Below are 19,098 nucleotides of genomic sequence, written 5' to 3'. Positions count from 1 at the left end.
TTAGTTCAATTAGGAAACCTAAATTTACTAATAATTTAGGTGATATTGGAAATAATGTTTAAATGAATTGATAAAATAATAAGTGAATAATTGTTAATTGATGTGATTTTAGAATTCTGACTAAAATTTATGAAAAATTAAATTAATTGGCACAATTTAGAAATGATTATAAAATATACATAAATTGTGGGTAAACTACTTTAGAAAGTGTAAGTCTTCCAATAGACTTATTTGTAAAACTTTAATACTTGTGTTAATTTTATAAATTTTTATTATCTTTGATTGAATATCATGCTTTAATGAGCTCTTTAACTCATAAATAGCTTTGTTATAAATTAACCTAAAATTTATGTAGTTGCTTCGGTAATGAATATGACATCCCGATATCTTGATCCGACGGTCAGGTCTGGTATAGGATAACACATTGGAAATGATTTACTCTTTATTGTTAATTAATTATACAAAAATTATATCATTTTAAAAAAAAATAACTTATCAAAAAATCCAATTAGAAGTGAAGAGACACATCAAGAATAGGAATAAAAAAAAGTTTTGATATGAATGCAGTCTACAAATTTCATGCGCATAAATGTTGTTGTTATGGACAATGCATGCATGGTGTAAACTAGTATATAAGTAGGTGTGTAGTGCACAATTTGAAGCATAACACAACCAAACCATAACACATAGAAAGCTAAGATGGCTTCTTCTCAGAAAAATGCTCAACAAACCACAAACGGCAAGCTTTGGAACTCTTCCAGCGAAGCTCTAACCTTGACTGACAAGAAAGTTTGGCAAGGCTCTCATTACGCAGAATTCCCAGAAATAATTGAAGATGGAGATGTGAGTGAGTTTACACATGAATCAGTGACTGATGATGCTGATAGTCATGGTTCAGTTGCTGGTCTTGTGTACAGGCGACGTGATGGAACTAAGTGGGTTGTTGCCTGGAGCAACCCACTAGATGAGAACAGCAAGGTATATATTACATTCGATTCAATCTTGTCATTAATTAACTAGTTAGAATGCTTATACATTATCATTTAAGCTATGATTAATTGCATGCATGCTGCAGGTCTATACTGATATCCAAAGGCAACCTATTCACTGGGGGCAAATCAAAACCAACCTTGAGAAAAGAGGAAAACCAAAATTTAAAGTTACAAAGTTTGGGTATATTGCATCTGTTGAAATTGATCCCGGGAGCCGTTCACCCACAATGAAGGCATCATTTGAGTTAGAGGCCTAACTGCCTTTGCTTCTTCATCAAGCTATGCTGGTAATTCAGGCTATCAAAATTAAATAATAATGTGCTTCCTGCTGCTGCATTACCTGTACTACTATTATAGTAAAAAATTTTGATAGCCGGTTCAACTAATAGAAAGTGTGTAGGCCTTCACAATCATGTCAGTGCCACGTATATATACATGGTTGACTATTTGTATAATATTATGGAAAAATAAAACAGAATGGCCTTTACTATTTTATCTTTTGACTCAGTTTATAGTTTATGTTTTCTCCAACTTCCGCATCCATCCATCGAATCATCAAACTACAAACCAGGAACTATAACTGTGAAAATTGTGTATTTGGTAAATTTTTACTTGTATTTTCATTCATTCAATGAATGTGTTTATACAAATTACAAAAGAAGAAAACTGACTAAACTGACTATTAACAAACTAAACTATAGTTTGTTAATTCTAACAAACTTTGACTATTTCGACTAATTAAATTAGCAATATACTAATTTAATATACTAACATCCCCCCTCAAGCTAGAGAATGTATATTCAACATGCCTAGCTTGAACAAATTTTCTCGAAATGGAGCAGTAGCCAAGGATTTGGTAAACATGTCAGCCAACTGATCTTTAGAAGAACAAGGCAACAATTGTATCACACCAGTTGAAACTTTCTCCCTTACAATATGACAATCAATCTCGATGTGTTTTGTTCTTTCATGGAATGTTGGATTAGCAGCTATCTGTAAAGTAGAATTATTATCACAATACAATCTTGTTGATGAAGAAACTGGTTGATGAAGATCATCAAGTAGATAGTGCAACCATTGAATTTCACAAGCTGCTGCTGCTAATGCTCGATACTCAGCTTCAGAGGATGAGCGAGACACTGTGGTTTGCTTCTTTGCTTTCCAACTAATAAGGGAGTCACCAAGAAAAATACAAAAACCACTTATAGATCGTCTGGTTTCTGGACAACCAGCCCAATCAGAATCACTAAAGCCTCGAAGTAGCAAAGAAGAAGTTGCTGAGAAAAATATTCTAGAACTAGGAGAGTTCTTTAAGTAGCGCAATACATGATGAGCTGCCTGAAGATGCAACACAGTTGGTTTATCCAAGAATTGACTTAGCTGCTGAACTGCAAATGAAATGTCTGGTCGTGTTGATGTAAGATAAATGAGTCGACCAACCAGCTGTCTATAGAGTGTATTATCAGCAAGTAATTCACTGTCATCACTTCGCAATTTTGAGGTTGATTTGGTTGCCATTGGAGTTTTTGCTGGTTTACATTCCATGAAGCCACTATCAGTCAAAATCTCAAGACAATACTTTCTTTGAGATAAATGAATTCCTGCAGTTGACCTTGCAATCTCGAGACCAAGAAAATACTTAAGCTCACCAAGATCTTTGATTTTAAATGCCTGATCTAGAAAACTCTTAACTGTAGAAATTTCATGTTGATTATTACCAGCCAATATCATATCATCAACATAAACAAGCAAGGCTGTAAAAGAATCATTTTCCTTTTTGACAAAGAGAGAATGATCAGAGGAGGATTGTTTGTAGCCAAGGGATAAAAGAGAAGCTGTAAGTTTGGAGAACCACTGTCTGCTAGCTTGTTTTAAGCCATATAGAGATTTTTGTAATTTGCAGACTTTGCTCTTGTTTGATCCTTCAAATCCAGGGGGCAACTTCATGTAAACTTCCTCATTCAATTCACCATGTAAGAACGCATTATTGGCATCTAACTGCTGGAGAAACCAATTCTGAGATGCAACTAAAGGAAGAAGAAGTCGCACAGTAGTAATCTTTGCAACCGGAGAGAAAGTGTCAAAATAATCAACACATTCTCGTTGTGTGTATCCCTTAGCAACCAGGCGAGCTTTGTATCGCTCAATTGAGCCATCAGCCTTATGTTTGACTCGAAAAACCCATTTGCAACCAATTGCTTGCTTACCAGGTGGTAACTCAGTAATAATCCAGGTCTTAGTTTGTTCAAGAGCATTAATCTCAGCTTGCATTACCTCTCGCCAATGTAAATGTTTTACGGCTTGTGTGTATGTTTTTGGTTCAGTAGTGGCAGTAATGGCTAAAGTATAGTGTAAATGTGTAGCTGAAAGGTTTGAATAGGAAAAAAGTTTGAGTAAGAGAGTAATTATTACCTGGGAGAAGATTGGTACCAGCCTGCAGAGCAGAGCATTGATAATCATTCAAATAACGAGGTGGTTGTCTATTTCTTGTAGGACGGGTTACATTTAGAGTTGGTGGTTCAATATGTGGTTCATCATGTGGTTCAGTATTTGTGGGTGGTGGTTCAATATGTGGTTCAGTATTTGTGGGTGGTGATGGTGTTTCAATAGAAGAAGATGAATCTGATATAGGTTCATCATAGGTAGGAGAGAAAGTTAAAACTGGTAATGAAGGTGATGAAGGAGACAAGGAACTGTGAAGAAATGGAAAATGGTGTTCATGAAAGGTTACATTTCGAGAGATGAAAATGATTTTGGTATCTAAGTCAAAAAGTACATAACCTTTAACTGTAGGTGAAAGGCCAAGAAAAATACATGTTCGAGAACGAGAATCAAATTTATGCCTATGAGCTGTTAAAGTAGATGCATAAGTCAAACAACCAAAAACTTTTAGAATAGAGTAATCTGGTTTGGTTTGGTGAAACTTTTCATAAGGTGTAAGTTGGAAAGGAGAGGTGTAGGTGTTCTATTTATGATATAGACAACATGTAAGACTGAATATCCCTAGAAATATTGAGGTGTATGAGAATGAAACAAGAGGGCTCGAGCAACATTTAAAATATGTTGATGTTTTCGTTCCACCAAGCCATTTTGTTGTGGTGTTTCCACACAAGATGTTTGATGTATGGTTCCTTTAGAAGCATAAAAAGAAGGCATAGCAAATTCAGAACCATTATCAGATCGAATCACTTTAATTTTGGCTGAAAATTGGGTCTCAACCATTTGGAAGAAATTTTGAATATGTTCTCGAACTTCAGACTTTGTTTTTAAAAGAATAAGCCAGGTATAACGGCTGTAATCATCAACAATTGTCAAGAAATATTTATGGCCATTAATAGAAACAAGAGGATTAGGGCCCCAAATATCAGCATGTATGAGATCAAATCTCTTTATTGAAACAGAATTGCTTACAGGAAAAGAAAGCTTTTTGTGTCTTGCCAAGTGACACGTTTTACAAGCTGAATTATCAAAAAGTTGTAAAGTAGGTATTTCTGGTAAAAGAAGTTTTATTCTCGAGTCTGAAAGATGACCAAGACGAGAATGCCATACATCTGTAGTAGGAGTAGCAGTAAAGGTTGTAGTAGAAAGGGTAAAAGTTTGAGATGGATAGTCAAGTAGATAAAGACCTCGATATGCTCTAGCTGTACCAATCATCTTCCAGGATGGGAGAGCCTGTATCTTGCAAACAGTAGAATGAAAGGTAAAACAACATGGCAAAGTAGTAGTAAGTTTGGTTACAGAAAGCAAATGGAAGGTAAAAGCTGGAATATAAAGAACATCATGTAAACATAAATGTTCATGAAAAATAACAGTACCAGATATACATGCTTCACGTTTGGTACCATTAGGTAAAGTAACAAGGATGGGTTTAATATGTTTATATGAGGCAAAAGATGATAAAGAATAGGTAATATGATCAGTAGCACTAGTATCAATGATCCAAAAAGGAGTTAAAGATATACCTTCAGTGGTAGCAAGAGTAAAGTGAGAGTCACGGATAACATTGTTGGTTAAAGAGGTAGAAGAGGGAATGGATGGAGAGGGTGATGGTTTGAGTAAAGTTAGAAGCTGAGAATATTGCTCTTGAGTCAAAGTAAAACCAGAATTATTAGATGAGGAATCACTTAGTGTTGAAGTAGGTGGAGGCTCAGCAACATCATCAGAATAAACATTGTTGACACGAGCCTGACCCTTTGCCCTGTATCCATTATTATAACCATTCTTGTGAAAACATGTTTCAATTGTATGACGGGGCCTTTGATAGAAAATACACCATCTTTTGTCAACAGTTGAAGAAGAAGCATCAAATCGCTTAGTAACAGCATTCACACTAGAGGTATTATCAGAGGAAGACAGATTATTAACAAACACCTTTGAATTTCCAGTATTGAACTGTCTTTCTTGTTGAATCACCATAGAAAAAGCCTTATTAATGGATGGCAAAGGATCTAAAAGCATAATCTGAGATCGCGCACCAGTAAATTTATCATTAAGACCTTTAAGAAAGCGAATCACATAGTCATCATCATGATAACGCTTGATAGTAGTCAAAACACCACAAGAACAAGGTGTATTGCAAGAACAGCGAGGAAGAGGCCTAAAATGTAACAACTCATCCCAGAGAATCTTGAGTTCAGTAAAATAGTCTGTAACTGACCGATCATCTTGCTTAAAAGATGAAATCTCATCTTGCAAATCAGAGATTTGATAAACATCACCTTGAGAAAATCGTTCTCGAAGATCATTCCATATATCAAATGCAGTATTAACCCAAAGAACACTGCTAAAGATGAAAGAACTGATAGAGTGATTAAGCCAAGAAATTACCATGGTGTTACATCGTTCCCAAGCAGGATAAAGAGAATCAGTGTCAGATGGTACTGTAATGCTTCCATCAACAAACTGAAGCTTGTTCTTCGAGAGAAGTGCAAGACGCATTGCACGAGACCAAGAACGATAGTTGGAACTATTGAGAGCTGGTGAAACAAGTATAAGCGAAGGATTTTCATTTGGATGCAAATAATAAGGACTGGAAATAGGAATTGTAGGATCAGAAAGCTCAATCGTTGATGAATTAACAGGCATAATGGAAAAAGAATCCAGGAAAATGCCAAGCAAATGCAGAAAAGCAGAGAAAATGCGGAAGAATCTTTAAACGTCTGATACCATGTGGAAATTGTGTATTTGGTAAAATTTTACTTGTATTTTCATTCATTCAATAAATGTATTTATACAAATTACAAGAGAAGAAAACTGACTAAACAGACTATTAACAAACTAAACTATAGTTTGTTAATTCTAACAAACTTTGACTATTTCGACTAATTAAATTAGCAATATACTAATTTAATATACTAACAATAACATAGAAAATCTGACAACAAATAATCTCCCAACAACAAATCATGTTTCCAGCAGCACAATAAAACAGAACTAGCATCCCAGCAACTCGATACATAACCAGTAGCTGCAACTACCACCAAGTTTTAAAACATGCTGGATTTGTGAAATTCAGCAATGATCAAGGCATCTGTTATACATTCTATCTGACGCTTTGACAATACAGACATCACCAATAGCTTAAACCAAATCATCAATGTCAACACAACTTTCTTGTAGAATCCATGGACAATGGAGCTAATTTAAATACCGTAATTGTGTATGCAATCAATGTTGTGGTGTGTAAGGGGTTGAAACTTGATGGATAATCCCAATGGATTCAAAATAATCTGGATTATAGTATTCTCCACCTCTATTCGATCTTAAGCACTTAATGAATTAGTCACATTGAAGTTAAACTTCATATTTATAAGCGCTTCATCGTTTGAATACAATAAATATACATAGCAATATCTAGAACAATCATCAATAAAAGTAACAAAATATTTCTTTCCACCTAATGTAGAAGTATTATACACATCACACAAATCACTATGTATCAAATGAAGTATTTTTGTTTTCCTTTTAACCTTAGGGAAAGGGTTTCTAGTAATTTTAGTCAACATGCATGCTTTCCATTTTTCAATATTATTATTAAAAATAGAAATTAAATCTAACTTATGCATGTCACGGAATTTTCTATAATTCAAATTACCTAATCTATAATGCCATAAATAAGAAGATTCAACCATATAAGCAGAAACAATATTTTTATTCTTATCAATAATCTTGGCAAAACTAAAAAAAAGGAAGGGTGGGAATGTATACAAAAAATAGGGGATTTAGTGAAGTAAAGTGGGGAGAATATTTTATAAGAAAACTGCTTAACAGTGAGGTGGATATGCTTGAGAAAATGATTGAAGAGGTAACAAAAATAAAGTTAGCTCATGAGAAAGAGGACTGATTGATATGGCTGCATGACAGTAAGGGAGAATTTTTGATAAAGAGAATGCCAAATTTATTGACGGAGAAGGGGGCGGAGGGTTTAAGTTTTGAATTCGACAAAATTTAGAAGATGAAGGTGCCACCGAGGGTAAGAAGTTTTCTTTAGATGCTGGCATTAGGAAGATTTCCCACAATAGAGTTCTTGGAAAGGCGAGGCTTTCAGTTCCAGCAAATGAGAAAGAAATGTCCATGGTGCGGTAAAGAGTTGGAAAGAGTTGATCATTTGTGTTTTAAATGTAAATTTGTTGAAGGATTTTGGAGGAGAATCTTTAACTGGTGGGAGATGAGATGGGAACCCGTGGAGGGTTTTCTTGAATTCTTTAAATTGTGTAATAATGTATATCTATTAGGGGTTATGAAAATTTTATGGTTGATCTCAATTTCAGCTACATGTTGGTCAATTTGACTGGCAAGAAATAAGGTGGTGTTCAATCAAAAAATGATACCAATGGATACAATGATTTTCCACTCGAAGATGAGAGCAATGATGTGGGTAAGGGCGGTGTATAATGAAGTCATTTTAACTGAAAGTTTTTGGTGGTTTGACCCTTTAAAATGTAGGTCTTATAACAAAACTTTAAGGGCTTGGAGATGAGTTGGCGGTTTCCTCCAAGGGGTTGGTTGAAATTTAACGTATGCGGGGTAGTGTTCGAAGCCAAAGTTGGAGGTGGAGGGGTATTCAGAGATGAAGATGGAGTGGCGCGAGCATTATTCTCGGGTCTGAGCGAGGCAAAAGATGCTAAATTGGCAGAATTGAAGTCAATTGGAGTCGCGCTTGAGTTATATGAAGGTATGGGATGGGCAACTTGTTGTCCATTATTGATTGAAGTTGGTTCCAATGTGGTGTTTAAATGGCTTTCTTAAACACAGACAAGAGTGGGAAAGTTAAACTATTTTTTTTGCTGAAATTGAGAGAAGATCATATTTGTCATTTGGGAAAGTAGAACATATGGGGAACGAAATGGCTTTTGCACTGGCAATAGCAGGGGTTATGCATTCGGATACCTTTAAAGCATAGTGGTGAGAGTGTTGAAGAGAATGGGAGTATCGGTCTTTGTTTGATTAGTTGTTCTATTTTTGCTACTATGTATTCAGTTTAGGGGATTTTGCAGAGTTGGTTTTATTGGCTTTGGTAGAGTTTATTGTATGATGCAAGTTTTTGAGACTGGACAGACTTGGATTCTCCATGGCCTTTTTCTATAATTGATAATGATTGAGCAAAAAAAATAATCTTGAGTTTGAACATACCATCATACATATACCCTACCCTTACAAAAATTCCTCCCTTAGACAGAATAAACTTATCTACCTCAAAAATAAGATTGAAACCAAACTTATTCAATAGACTTTCAGACACTAAATTCTTCCTAATTTCTGGTACATAATATACACCATTCAAGATTAAAACCTTTCCAAAAGTGAATTATAGTTCAACAAACCCTTTGCCTTTGGTTGTTACGATGGAAGAATTTCTCATGTATAAGTCATTGCCATATTCACATTGTGTGAACTTTGTGAACATGTTTTTATCTTTTCACACATGTTTCGTTGCTCCAGTATCAATCCACCATACTTTATCATCTTGTACCATATTAATTTCAGAAATCATGGCAACGAACTTTTCTTTATTATCAACCTTAAAAGAAGATTTCTTCTTTAAGAATCGACATTCATTCTTGAAATGTCCCAGCTTGCCACAATGATAACAGGAGCCCTTTTGTTTTGTTTTGAACTTAAGTGCTTCAACAATCTGTATGAACTTTCTCTTGGATGGTTTAGTAGTGTGTACTTTCTCTGTAATATGCACTTTGGCATTTTCAGAATCTAGGTTCTGATCTTACTTTCAATATTCTTCTTCAATACGAAGATGAATTGCCAAATCTTCAAGATATATTTCCTCTTTCTTATGTCTTTCCATGATGAAGGAAGTTTGTCTATTATGGAGGATACAACAATCATTTCATCCATTTTCATATCATATTCCTTAAATTGATTCAGCTTTTTTTCAATATCACGAAATTATTTCATAACAAAACGACCATCAATCATTTGATAATTATTGAAATGAATAACAAGAAATTTCTTACTTGTAGCATCATAGGTCATGTATCTTGTCTCCAATTTGTGCCATAATTCCTTAGTGATGACCTCATTTTGGTAGGTGTCGAACAAACCATCGAATAAATCATTTAATATGTAGCCTATGCATATGTAATCAGCATTGTCCCATTTTCACCTTTCTCGGGTTGTAGCAATGGATTTATTTTCATTCTCTTATGGTCTTAGAGCATCCAAAACATAGGCGATCAAAGTTGATAATAAGAAGTGTACCTTTTTCTGCCACCATCTAAAATTGCCACCATCAAATCGATCAAGGTTGACAAAGTTGGAAGCCAACTCCCTTAGTGTTCTACTTTTATGTGTTGTAGTAATCATCATGAAAATAGAACCTTGAAAGTGTTTGTACAAATCTTAGGTGAGGAAAATCTCGAACACACGAACGGAACATGAACAATAAACAAATAGAAAAAAAAATAGGACAAGGCTCCAAGGTGTGTATCAAGCCACTATCTTTAAGGTTCTATTTGCCCCCCACCTATAGTTGGTAGGCAAATAAGTTTCAAGCAGATGAAGCCCGATGACTATTTGCGTTTTGCACTGACGAAAATAGTCTACTAAGTACTGAGCAATGTATAACAAGAAAATCAATTTCTATAAAGAATTTTTGCAGTAACTCTTTATAGAATTATCCAATGATATTAGAAGATGGAGGAAAAATAGAAATAATTTTTAGAACTTGTTGGTATGATTACCAAATAAAATTTCATTCCTATTTATAAAAATTACAAGTCTTTTCATAGAGACATATTTCAATAGGTGTCTTTTCAGAATAATAATATCTTTAAAAAAATAATTATTTATTTAATATCTCTCGATTCAAATAATATTATTGAAATAGTTATGATTCTTTATTAATAACAAAAAAATATAACTTTTAATTAATTAGACTCTTTCAATTAATTAAAAATATTCCAACACATACAGGAGAAACATCAGACAATGCTAAACACTAGAATCACGGAAAAGCAAACATCGTAACAATGCAGAAGAACCTCTAGTGGTCCAATCAATTATTTATTTGAAATAATTTGATATTCAAAATCAATTAATTAAGTTACTTTTATATTTTAAAAACCATTTACTTAAAGCCCATAGTAAAAGGAAATATCCATGTTTATTAGTTATTATAAAATATGGGTTAGACTCTCTTTTTTCAAAGGGATTCAAAGTTTAATGAAAGAGTCAGTAGATGGTACAACATATAAGATTTTAAGTTAAATTACACTTAAAATTCACTCGAAGACAATATCAATATAAAATATATCTCAAGATTATTACGTATCATCAACGTAACAAAATTTAATATTACTTTTTTTAAAATGCTTCCATAATATCTATATTTTTTTCAATCTTCCACGTAACAAATGTGGCATAATATATAATTAATATATAAATCTACACAAGATTCATATGGTGGACATGGAGTTTTGTAAGCACTAGCAACTGACACTAGTTAGTAGAAGAAATTATTTGAACAATTCTTAAAAATATTTGTTTAAAAATATATAATTAAGATTAAAGGATATTTTAGAAATTCAAATTCATATGATGGAAATTTTTAATTTAGAGATGACACTTATTATTATGTACTAATTTTTTATATAATACATCCGTTGAAATTTATTTATTTAATTATATGATGTGGGTTTAATCTTGGTACCTAACAATTATACTTTTATATTAGGGTAAATTACATTTAAGGTTACTAAATTATTAGTAAATTTATATTTTGGTTATTCAATTTCAGAAAGTTATAAAATTGTCACTAAACTATTTGAAAATTTTCATTTAAGTCACTCAACTATTCGAAAGTTTTTAGTGAAGACACTAGGCTGTTAAGATTTATTTTAAAAGTCCGGCTAGCAAGCTTCAAATGATGATTCGACGATCGCTACGGTGGATCAAGACCCATTGACAAGTAAGAGAACATATTTTAGATCCAAGTCGATCTAACGATCAATGTCAATGATCGAAGAAAAAAGCTATTTGAATTTTGGTTCACAGATTGAGATGTGCAAACTTATTTCAAGAAAAAAAAAGTGAATTGTAGAAGAGAAGGGAAATAAGAGCTTTCGATAGATACAAGTAGTGTGAATAGAGAAGGCCATACCACAACAATTTTAATAGCTCAATGACTTAGAATGAAATTTTTTGAATAATATAATGATCATGTTGTAACTTTATAAAATTGAGTGAGAAAATGTAAACTTAATAATAATTTAGGTCACATTGGAAGTGGTTTACCCTTTATATTGTTAATTATAATGCAAAAATTATATACTTAAAAATAATTTATCAAAAAATTCAAATACGTTAAAATATATTTCTTTAATTGAAAAGAATGTTTACTTAGAAGTGAAAAGACACATCAAGAATACGAATAAAAAAAAGTTTTGATATGAATGCAGTCTACAAATTTCATGCGCATAAACATTGTTGTTATGGACAATGCATGCATGGTGTACACTAGTATATAAGTAGGTGTGTATTGCAATATTTGAAGCATAACACAACCAAACCATAGCACATAGATAGCTACCATGGCTGCTTCTCAGAAAAATGCTCAACAAACCACAAACGGCAAGCTTTGGAACTCTTCCAGCGAAGCTCTAACCTTGACGGACAAGAAAGTTTGGCAAGGCTCTCATTATGCTGATTTCCCAGAAATAATTGAAGATGGAGATGCGAGAGAGTTTGCACATGAATCCGTGACTGATGATGCTGATAGTCATGGTTCAGTTGCTGGTCTTGTGTACAGGCGACGTGATGGAACTAAGTGGGTTGTTGCCTGGAGCAACCCTCTCGATGAGAACAGCAAGGTATATATTGTACTCGATTCAATCTTATCATTAATTAACTAGTTAGAATGGGTATACACAATCATTTAATGTATGATTAATTGCATGCATGCTGCAGGTCTATACTGATATCCAAAGGCAACCTATTCACTGGGGGCAAATCAAAACCGACCTTGAGAAAAGAGGAAAACCCAAATTTAAAGTTACAAAGTTTGGGTACGTTGCATCTATTGAAATTGATGCCGGGAGCCGTTCACCCACAATGAAGGCATCATTTGAGTTAGAGGCTTAACTGCCGTTGCTTCTTCGTGAAGCTATGCTGGTAATTAAGGCTATCAAAGTTAAATAATAACGTGCTGCCTGCTGCTGCATTTACCTGTACTACAATTATAATAAAAAAATTTGATAGCCGGTACAACTAATAGAAAGTGTGTAGGCCTTCTCAATCATGTCAGTGCCATGTATATATACACGGTTGACTATTTGTATAATATTATGGAAAAATAAAACAGAATGGCCTTTACTATTTTATCTTTTGACTCAATTTATAGTTTATGTTTTCTCCAACTTCCGCATCCACCCATCGTATCATCAAACTACAAACCAGGAACCATAACATAGAAAATCTGACAACAAATAAACTCCCAACAACAGTTCAACAAACCATGTCTCCAATAGCACAATAAAACAAAACTAGCATCCCAGCAACTCGATACATAACCGGTAGCAGCAACTACCACCAAGTTTTAAAACATGCTGGATTGTTAAAAGTCAGCAATGGTTGTTAAATAAACTTAAATGAAAGTTAAGAGTCATGTAAGTGAAAGGTCAAGAGTTGAAAGGTCAAGAGTTATATTGTTTTTTAATGGGTTTAAATTAGTAGTTTTTTGTTTAGGAAAATGAAAGGTCAAGAGTCATTGGTTTATGGTTATTATTAGATTTTAATATTTTCAATTTTTATTGTTTTAAATGGTAAACTATAGCCTATAAATAGTTTGTAAGCTTTTGATTTTATATGAGAGAACAATTTTATATTGAGAACATTTTCCACAATTTGGTATCAGAGCTATGGAGAGTGTGACTAGTAATGTGCCATTGCCTCGACTAACAAAGGTGAACTATGAGAATTGGAGCATCCAAATGAAAGCTCTTCTCGGGTCTCAAGATGGTTGGGAGGTGGTCCAAGAAGGTTTCGTAGAACCGACAACTACTGCAGGATATACGGCGGCTCAAAACAAGGCGTTGAAAGAAATGCGGTCGAAAGATAAGGCGGCATTGTACATGTTATTTCGAGCCGTTGATGAGTCGGGCTTTGAGAAGATTGCAAGTGCGACAACTTCAAAAGAAGCGTGGGACATTTTAGCAAAGGTGTACAAAGGAGCCGACCGAGTTAAACAAGTCCGACTTCAAACTCTTCGTGGCGAGCTGGAAGGCATGAAGATGAAGGAATCAGAAGGTGTCTCCGACTACATCACGCGTGTTCAAACCGTGGTGAACCAACTCAACCGAAACGGAGAAGCGTTAACTGATGCACGAGTTGTGGAGAAGATTTTGAGATCGTTAACTGACAGTTTCGAAAATGTCGTATGTGCCATAGAAGAGTCAAAAGATCTAGCAACGCTTACAGTCGATGAACTCGCCGGTTCTCTCGAGGCACATGAATAACGTAAGAAGAAGAAGAAAGAGGAGACACTCGAGCAAGCACTTCAAACCAAGGCATCAATCAAAGACGAAAAGGTTCTCTATTCTCAAAGCTTTCGAGGTAGAGGCCGTGGTCGTGGAGATCGAGGAAATGGTCGTGGTGGAAAAGGTCGTGGTCAAGAAGGGAATTATGAAGAGAAGGAGCATTCAAACCAACAAAATTGGCGGGGAAGAAGACGTGGTCGTGGAAGAGGCGGATGGTCGAATTATTCCAATGTCGAGTGCTACAAGTGTGGCAAATATGGTCACTATGCGAAGGATTGTAACTCTGATAAGTGTTACAATTGTGGTAAGGCGGGACACTTCGCGAAAGAATGTCGCTTCTCGAAAAAGGTGGAAGAGACAACCAACCTAACCACGGAAAATGAGGAGGCAAAAGAAGGTTTTCTCTTGATGGCACACAACGAAGTCAACACCAACAACAACATGGTGTGGTACCTTGACACGGGTGCAAGCAACCATATGTGTGGGCTCAAGCACCTATTCAAAGAGATGCAAAAGGTTGAAACGGGACATGTGTCATTTGGAGATGCGTCGAAGGTTGAGGTAAAAGGCCAAGGTACCATTTGTTATTTACAAAATGATGGGTTAATTGGGTCAATCCATGATGTGTATTACGTACCAGACCTCAAGAGCAACATTTTGAGTATGGGGCAACTCATGGAAAAAGGTTATTCGGTACTTATGAAAGATCGGGTGTTACACTTGAAAGATAAGGAAGGGTGTTTGGTCGCTCGAGTTGAAATGGAGAGAAATCGCATGTTCAGGTTGAATCTGAGAAGTGTTCGAGGAAAATGTTTGCGAGTTGATGTTGAAGACAAGGCGTTGCTATGGCATCTCCGTTTTGGCCATCTACATTATGGTGGTCTAAACAAGTTGGCAAAGAAGAATTTGGTGCATGGGCTACCAGACATGGACTATGAGGGAAAATTTTGTGAAGAATGTGTGCTCGGTAAGCATGCGAGAACTTCGTTTCAAAATAAGGCAGAATATCAGGCTAAGCAACTTCTCGAATTGATTCATACCGACATATGTGGACCAATCACCCCTGAATCTTTTAGCGGTAAAAGGTATTTCATTTCTTTTATCGATGATTTCTCACGAAAAACTTGGGTTTATTTTCTTAAAGAAAAATCCGAGGCATTGGAGGTGTTCAAAAAGTTCAAAGTGATGGTGGAAAAAACAACTGGTAGACACATCAAATCTGTACGATCTGATAGAGGTGGTGAGTATACTTCGACGGCTTTCATGGAGTATTGTGAGGAGCAAGGCATAAGACGATTCCTAACCGCACCGTACTCTCCCCAACAAAATGGTGTGGCCGAGAGGAAGAATCAGACTATTCTCGACATGGTTCGATCAATGCTCAAGAGCAAGAAGATGCCGAAGGAATTTTGGGCGGAAGCCGTGCAATGTGCCATCTATGTGCAAAATCGATGTCCACATGCGAAGTTGGATGATCAAACACCACAAGAAGCTTGGAGCGGACAAAAACCATCAATTTCTCATCTTAAAGTATTCGGTAGTGAGGCCTATGCACATGTGCCGGATCAGCGAAGAACGAAGCTCGAAGACAAAAGCAAAATGTTTATTTTTATTGGGTATGATGAGAAAACAAAAGGATACAAGCTACTCGACCCGATAAGTAAGAAGGTTGTGGTAAGTCGTGATGTACGATTCAATGAAGCAAGCGAGTGGGATTGGAATAACTCAACGGAGGTTATCACCAAAGATGGAGGATCATCAATCGCTACACCAACAATCATACCGACAAATCCTGAAACTACCGATGATGAAGATGAACCGCAACAACCAAAAATGCGAAGTTTGCAAGATTTGTATGATTCAACAAATGAGGTACATATTGTATGTCTTTTGGCAGATTCCGAGATTATAAGTTTTGAAGAGGCTGCACGGGACAAGAAGTGGCAAACTGCTATGGATGAGGAGATTAAAGCAATTGACCGCAACAACACATGGGAGTTAACAGAATTGCCAAAAGGAAGTCAACCCATTGGTGTGAAGTGGGTGTTCAAAAGAAAGATGAATGCTCAAGGCGAGTTAGAACGGTACAAGGCGCGACTTGTTGCAAAGGGATATAAGCAAAAGGAGGGGATCGATTATGATGAGGTATTTGCTCATGTTGTAAGAATGGAGACAATCCGGCTGCTCATTGCACAAGCGGCACAATCTAAATGGCCAATATTTCAAATGGATGTCAAGTCGGCATTCTTGAATGGTGTGCTCGAAGAAGAAGTCTACATCGAACAACCACCCGGGTACATGAAAAATGGAGAGGAGAAAAAGGTGCTGAAATTAAAGAAGGCACTTTACGGGTTGAAGCAAGCACCGCGGGCATGGAATACTCGTATCGATACATACTTCAAGGAGAATGGGTTCAAACAATGTCCTTATGAACATGCCCTCTACGTGAAGAAGAATGGAGGTAATATGTTATTTGTTGCTCTTTATGTCGATGACCTCATTTTTATGGGGAATAATGGTAAGATGATACTGGATTTTAAGAGCAAAATGACACAAGAATTTGAGATGACAGATTTGGGTTTAATGAAATTTTTCCTTGGTTTGGAGGTTCGACAAGAAAGGACAGGTATTTTTGTGTCACAGGAGGCATATGCAAAGGAAATTTTGAAGAAGTACAAGATGACACATTGCAACTCGGTATCAACACCAATGGAACCAGGTGTAAAACTCTCGAAATTCGATGGAAGAGAACGAGTCGACGCAAGTAAATACCGAAGTTTGGTGGGAAGCCTTCGCTATCTCACTTGCACAAGGCCTGACATTTCGCTAAGTGTTGGCATTGTAAGTCGGTTCATGGAGGAGCCGGTTTATTCACATTGGAAGGCGTTGAAGCGAATCCTACGGTACATTCAAGGAACGGTGTCACACGGGTTATTTTATTCAAATATGGAAGATTACAAGTTGATTGGGTATTTCGACAGTGATTGGTGCGGAGACTTAGATGATCGAAAAAGTACATCAAGATATGTGTTCTTTATGGGTAACACAGCATTTGCTTGGCTTTCAAAGAAGCAACCAATCGTGACACTATCGACATGTGAAGCTGAATATGTGGCAGCATCTTGGTGTGTGTGTCACGCTATATGGCTCAGAAATTTGTTGGGTGAGTTGGAGCAACAACAACTTGGTGCAACTGAGATACGAGTTGACAATAAATCAGCGATTGAGTTGGCAAGGAACCCAGTGAATCATGAGAGAAGCAAACACATTGACATTCGTTTTCATTTCATCTGAGATCATGTAAAGGAAGGAAGTGTGAAATTAGTACACGTGGCAAGTCGGGACCAAGTCGCGGATATCTTTACAAAACCGCTACCGATGATACTCTTCGACAACTACAAGAAATTAATCGGCATGAAGGATGGCAGAAGCATTTAAGTTTACAGGGGAGTTTTGTTAAATAAACTTAAATGAAAGTTAAGAGTCATGTAAGTGAAAGGTCAAGAGTTGAAAGGTCAAGAGTTATATTGTTTTTTAATGGGTTTAAATTAGTAGTTTTTTGTTTAGGAAAATGAAAGGTCAAGAGTCATTGGTTTATGGTTATTATTAGATTTTAATATTTTCAATTTTTGTTGTTTTAAATGGTAAACTATAGCCTATAAATAGTTTGTAAGCTTTTGATTTTATATGAGAGAACAATTTTATATTGAGAACATTTTCCACAATGGTCAAGGCATCTGTTACACATTCTACCTGAGGCTTTGACAATGCAGACATCACCAATAACTTAATCTAAATCATCAATGTCAACACAACTTTCTTGTCGAATCCATGGCCAATGGAGCTAATTTAAATACCATAACTGTGTATGCAATCAATGTTGTGTGGGCATACAATCTAATTTAAATAAATCCTACTTGGGTGTGTTTGTTGGTTGAAATTAGTGTTGGGGATCAACCCATATAAACAATGAAAGAGAAAATAAAGGAAAGTCATACATGCAAAATTTACGTGGAAAATCCTCAATTAAGAGGATAAAAAACTACGGGCAAAGGAGACTTCACTAATGAGAAAGAAATCTAAAAAGTACAAGATGAAGATAATCAAAACAAATAACCCTGAATACAAAGCCCTCCAACTAAAACACAAAACTCTCTATAAAAAATCTTCTCAAAATTCTTAACCAAATCTAATATAAGAGATATTCTGTTAACTCTTTAAAACAGAGTTACAAAAACTATGAGATGGAGACATATATATATAGCTAGGGAGAATATTTGATGTATCATTGGTACATAAATTTCATGTACCACCAGTTGATAATAAAATGACACATCATCACTAGTGTATGACAAAAAAAATATTGAAGGGTTTAAAAATAAATATTAATTATAATTATTAAACATAAATAAATGAAAAAACATCAAATCTGAAACTTGAAACCCAAAATTTAAAACTTAAAACCCAAAAGATAAATAAAATAATTATAATTAATATTTAATTATGTTTAAATAAAAATAAAGTTAATTGTATTTATTTTCAAGTCCTTCAATGTTTTTTTTTATTTTACACCAATAATAATGTCTTATATTATTAATTGATTAATTGATGGTGCATGCTGTTGGAATTACGAAATGTTCAAAAGGGTAGCTGGCAATTGGGGCGATCTAATTTCGATAGGGAAGAAATTGACAAAAACAACCAACTAGGAGAAGATTGAGATGTTGATTTCAATCAAACAACCGATGCAGATTGAAGAAGTAATAACATTGAAGGTGGGAGATATCAGTTTTCCGATCAATGTAAGAGAAAGGGGATGGTCAGAAGTATCTAAAAACAACATCTTGAACAAGGAGGTATGACAGGAGGAGGCTAAAGAAAGTGTGTCGGAACCGGAATCGACGATCGGATTGGAATCAGAGAAATCTCAGGAAGGCAACCGAAACGTCATGGAGGAAGTAATTATGGAAGATGGCATTGAAACTGATAGAGATGGAAAAGAATGTCAGAAGATGTTGGGGGCATTAAATGAAGGGGATCATGATTCATGATGCCGAAACTAATGGAAATGTTTTTTTGAAATAAGTTTCAGATTGGCCTTTTTTTAAAAGATAAAT

General features: G+C 35.3%; 2 protein-coding genes across 2 annotated transcripts; both read left to right on the top strand.

Annotated features, from left to right (window-relative positions):
* Positions 1-659: 659 nt before the first annotated feature.
* LOC107903087 (uncharacterized) lies at positions 660-1,487 on the top strand. The gene is made up of 2 exons (XM_016829141.2): positions 660-978; positions 1,076-1,487. The coding sequence occupies exons 1-2, from the start codon at positions 700-702 to the stop codon at positions 1,247-1,249; spliced, it is 453 nt and encodes a 150-aa protein (XP_016684630.1). The 5' UTR covers positions 660-699; the 3' UTR covers positions 1,250-1,487.
* Positions 1,488-11,993: 10,506 nt separating this feature from the next.
* Positions 11,994-12,826, top strand: LOC107903088 (uncharacterized). Its single transcript, XM_016829142.2, has 2 exons — positions 11,994-12,316; positions 12,414-12,826. Exons 1-2 carry the CDS (start codon positions 12,038-12,040, stop codon positions 12,585-12,587), a joined length of 453 nt encoding a protein of 150 aa, XP_016684631.2. The 5' UTR covers positions 11,994-12,037; the 3' UTR covers positions 12,588-12,826.
* The last annotated feature ends 6,272 nt before the right edge of the window (positions 12,827-19,098 follow it).

The sequence above is a fragment of the Gossypium hirsutum genome, chromosome D05, assembly GCF_007990345.1.
Source record: "Gossypium hirsutum isolate 1008001.06 chromosome D05, Gossypium_hirsutum_v2.1, whole genome shotgun sequence".
In the NCBI taxonomy this organism is placed as follows: domain Eukaryota; kingdom Viridiplantae; phylum Streptophyta; class Magnoliopsida; order Malvales; family Malvaceae; genus Gossypium; species Gossypium hirsutum.
This window is presented reverse-complemented; position numbering and strand designations above follow the sequence as displayed.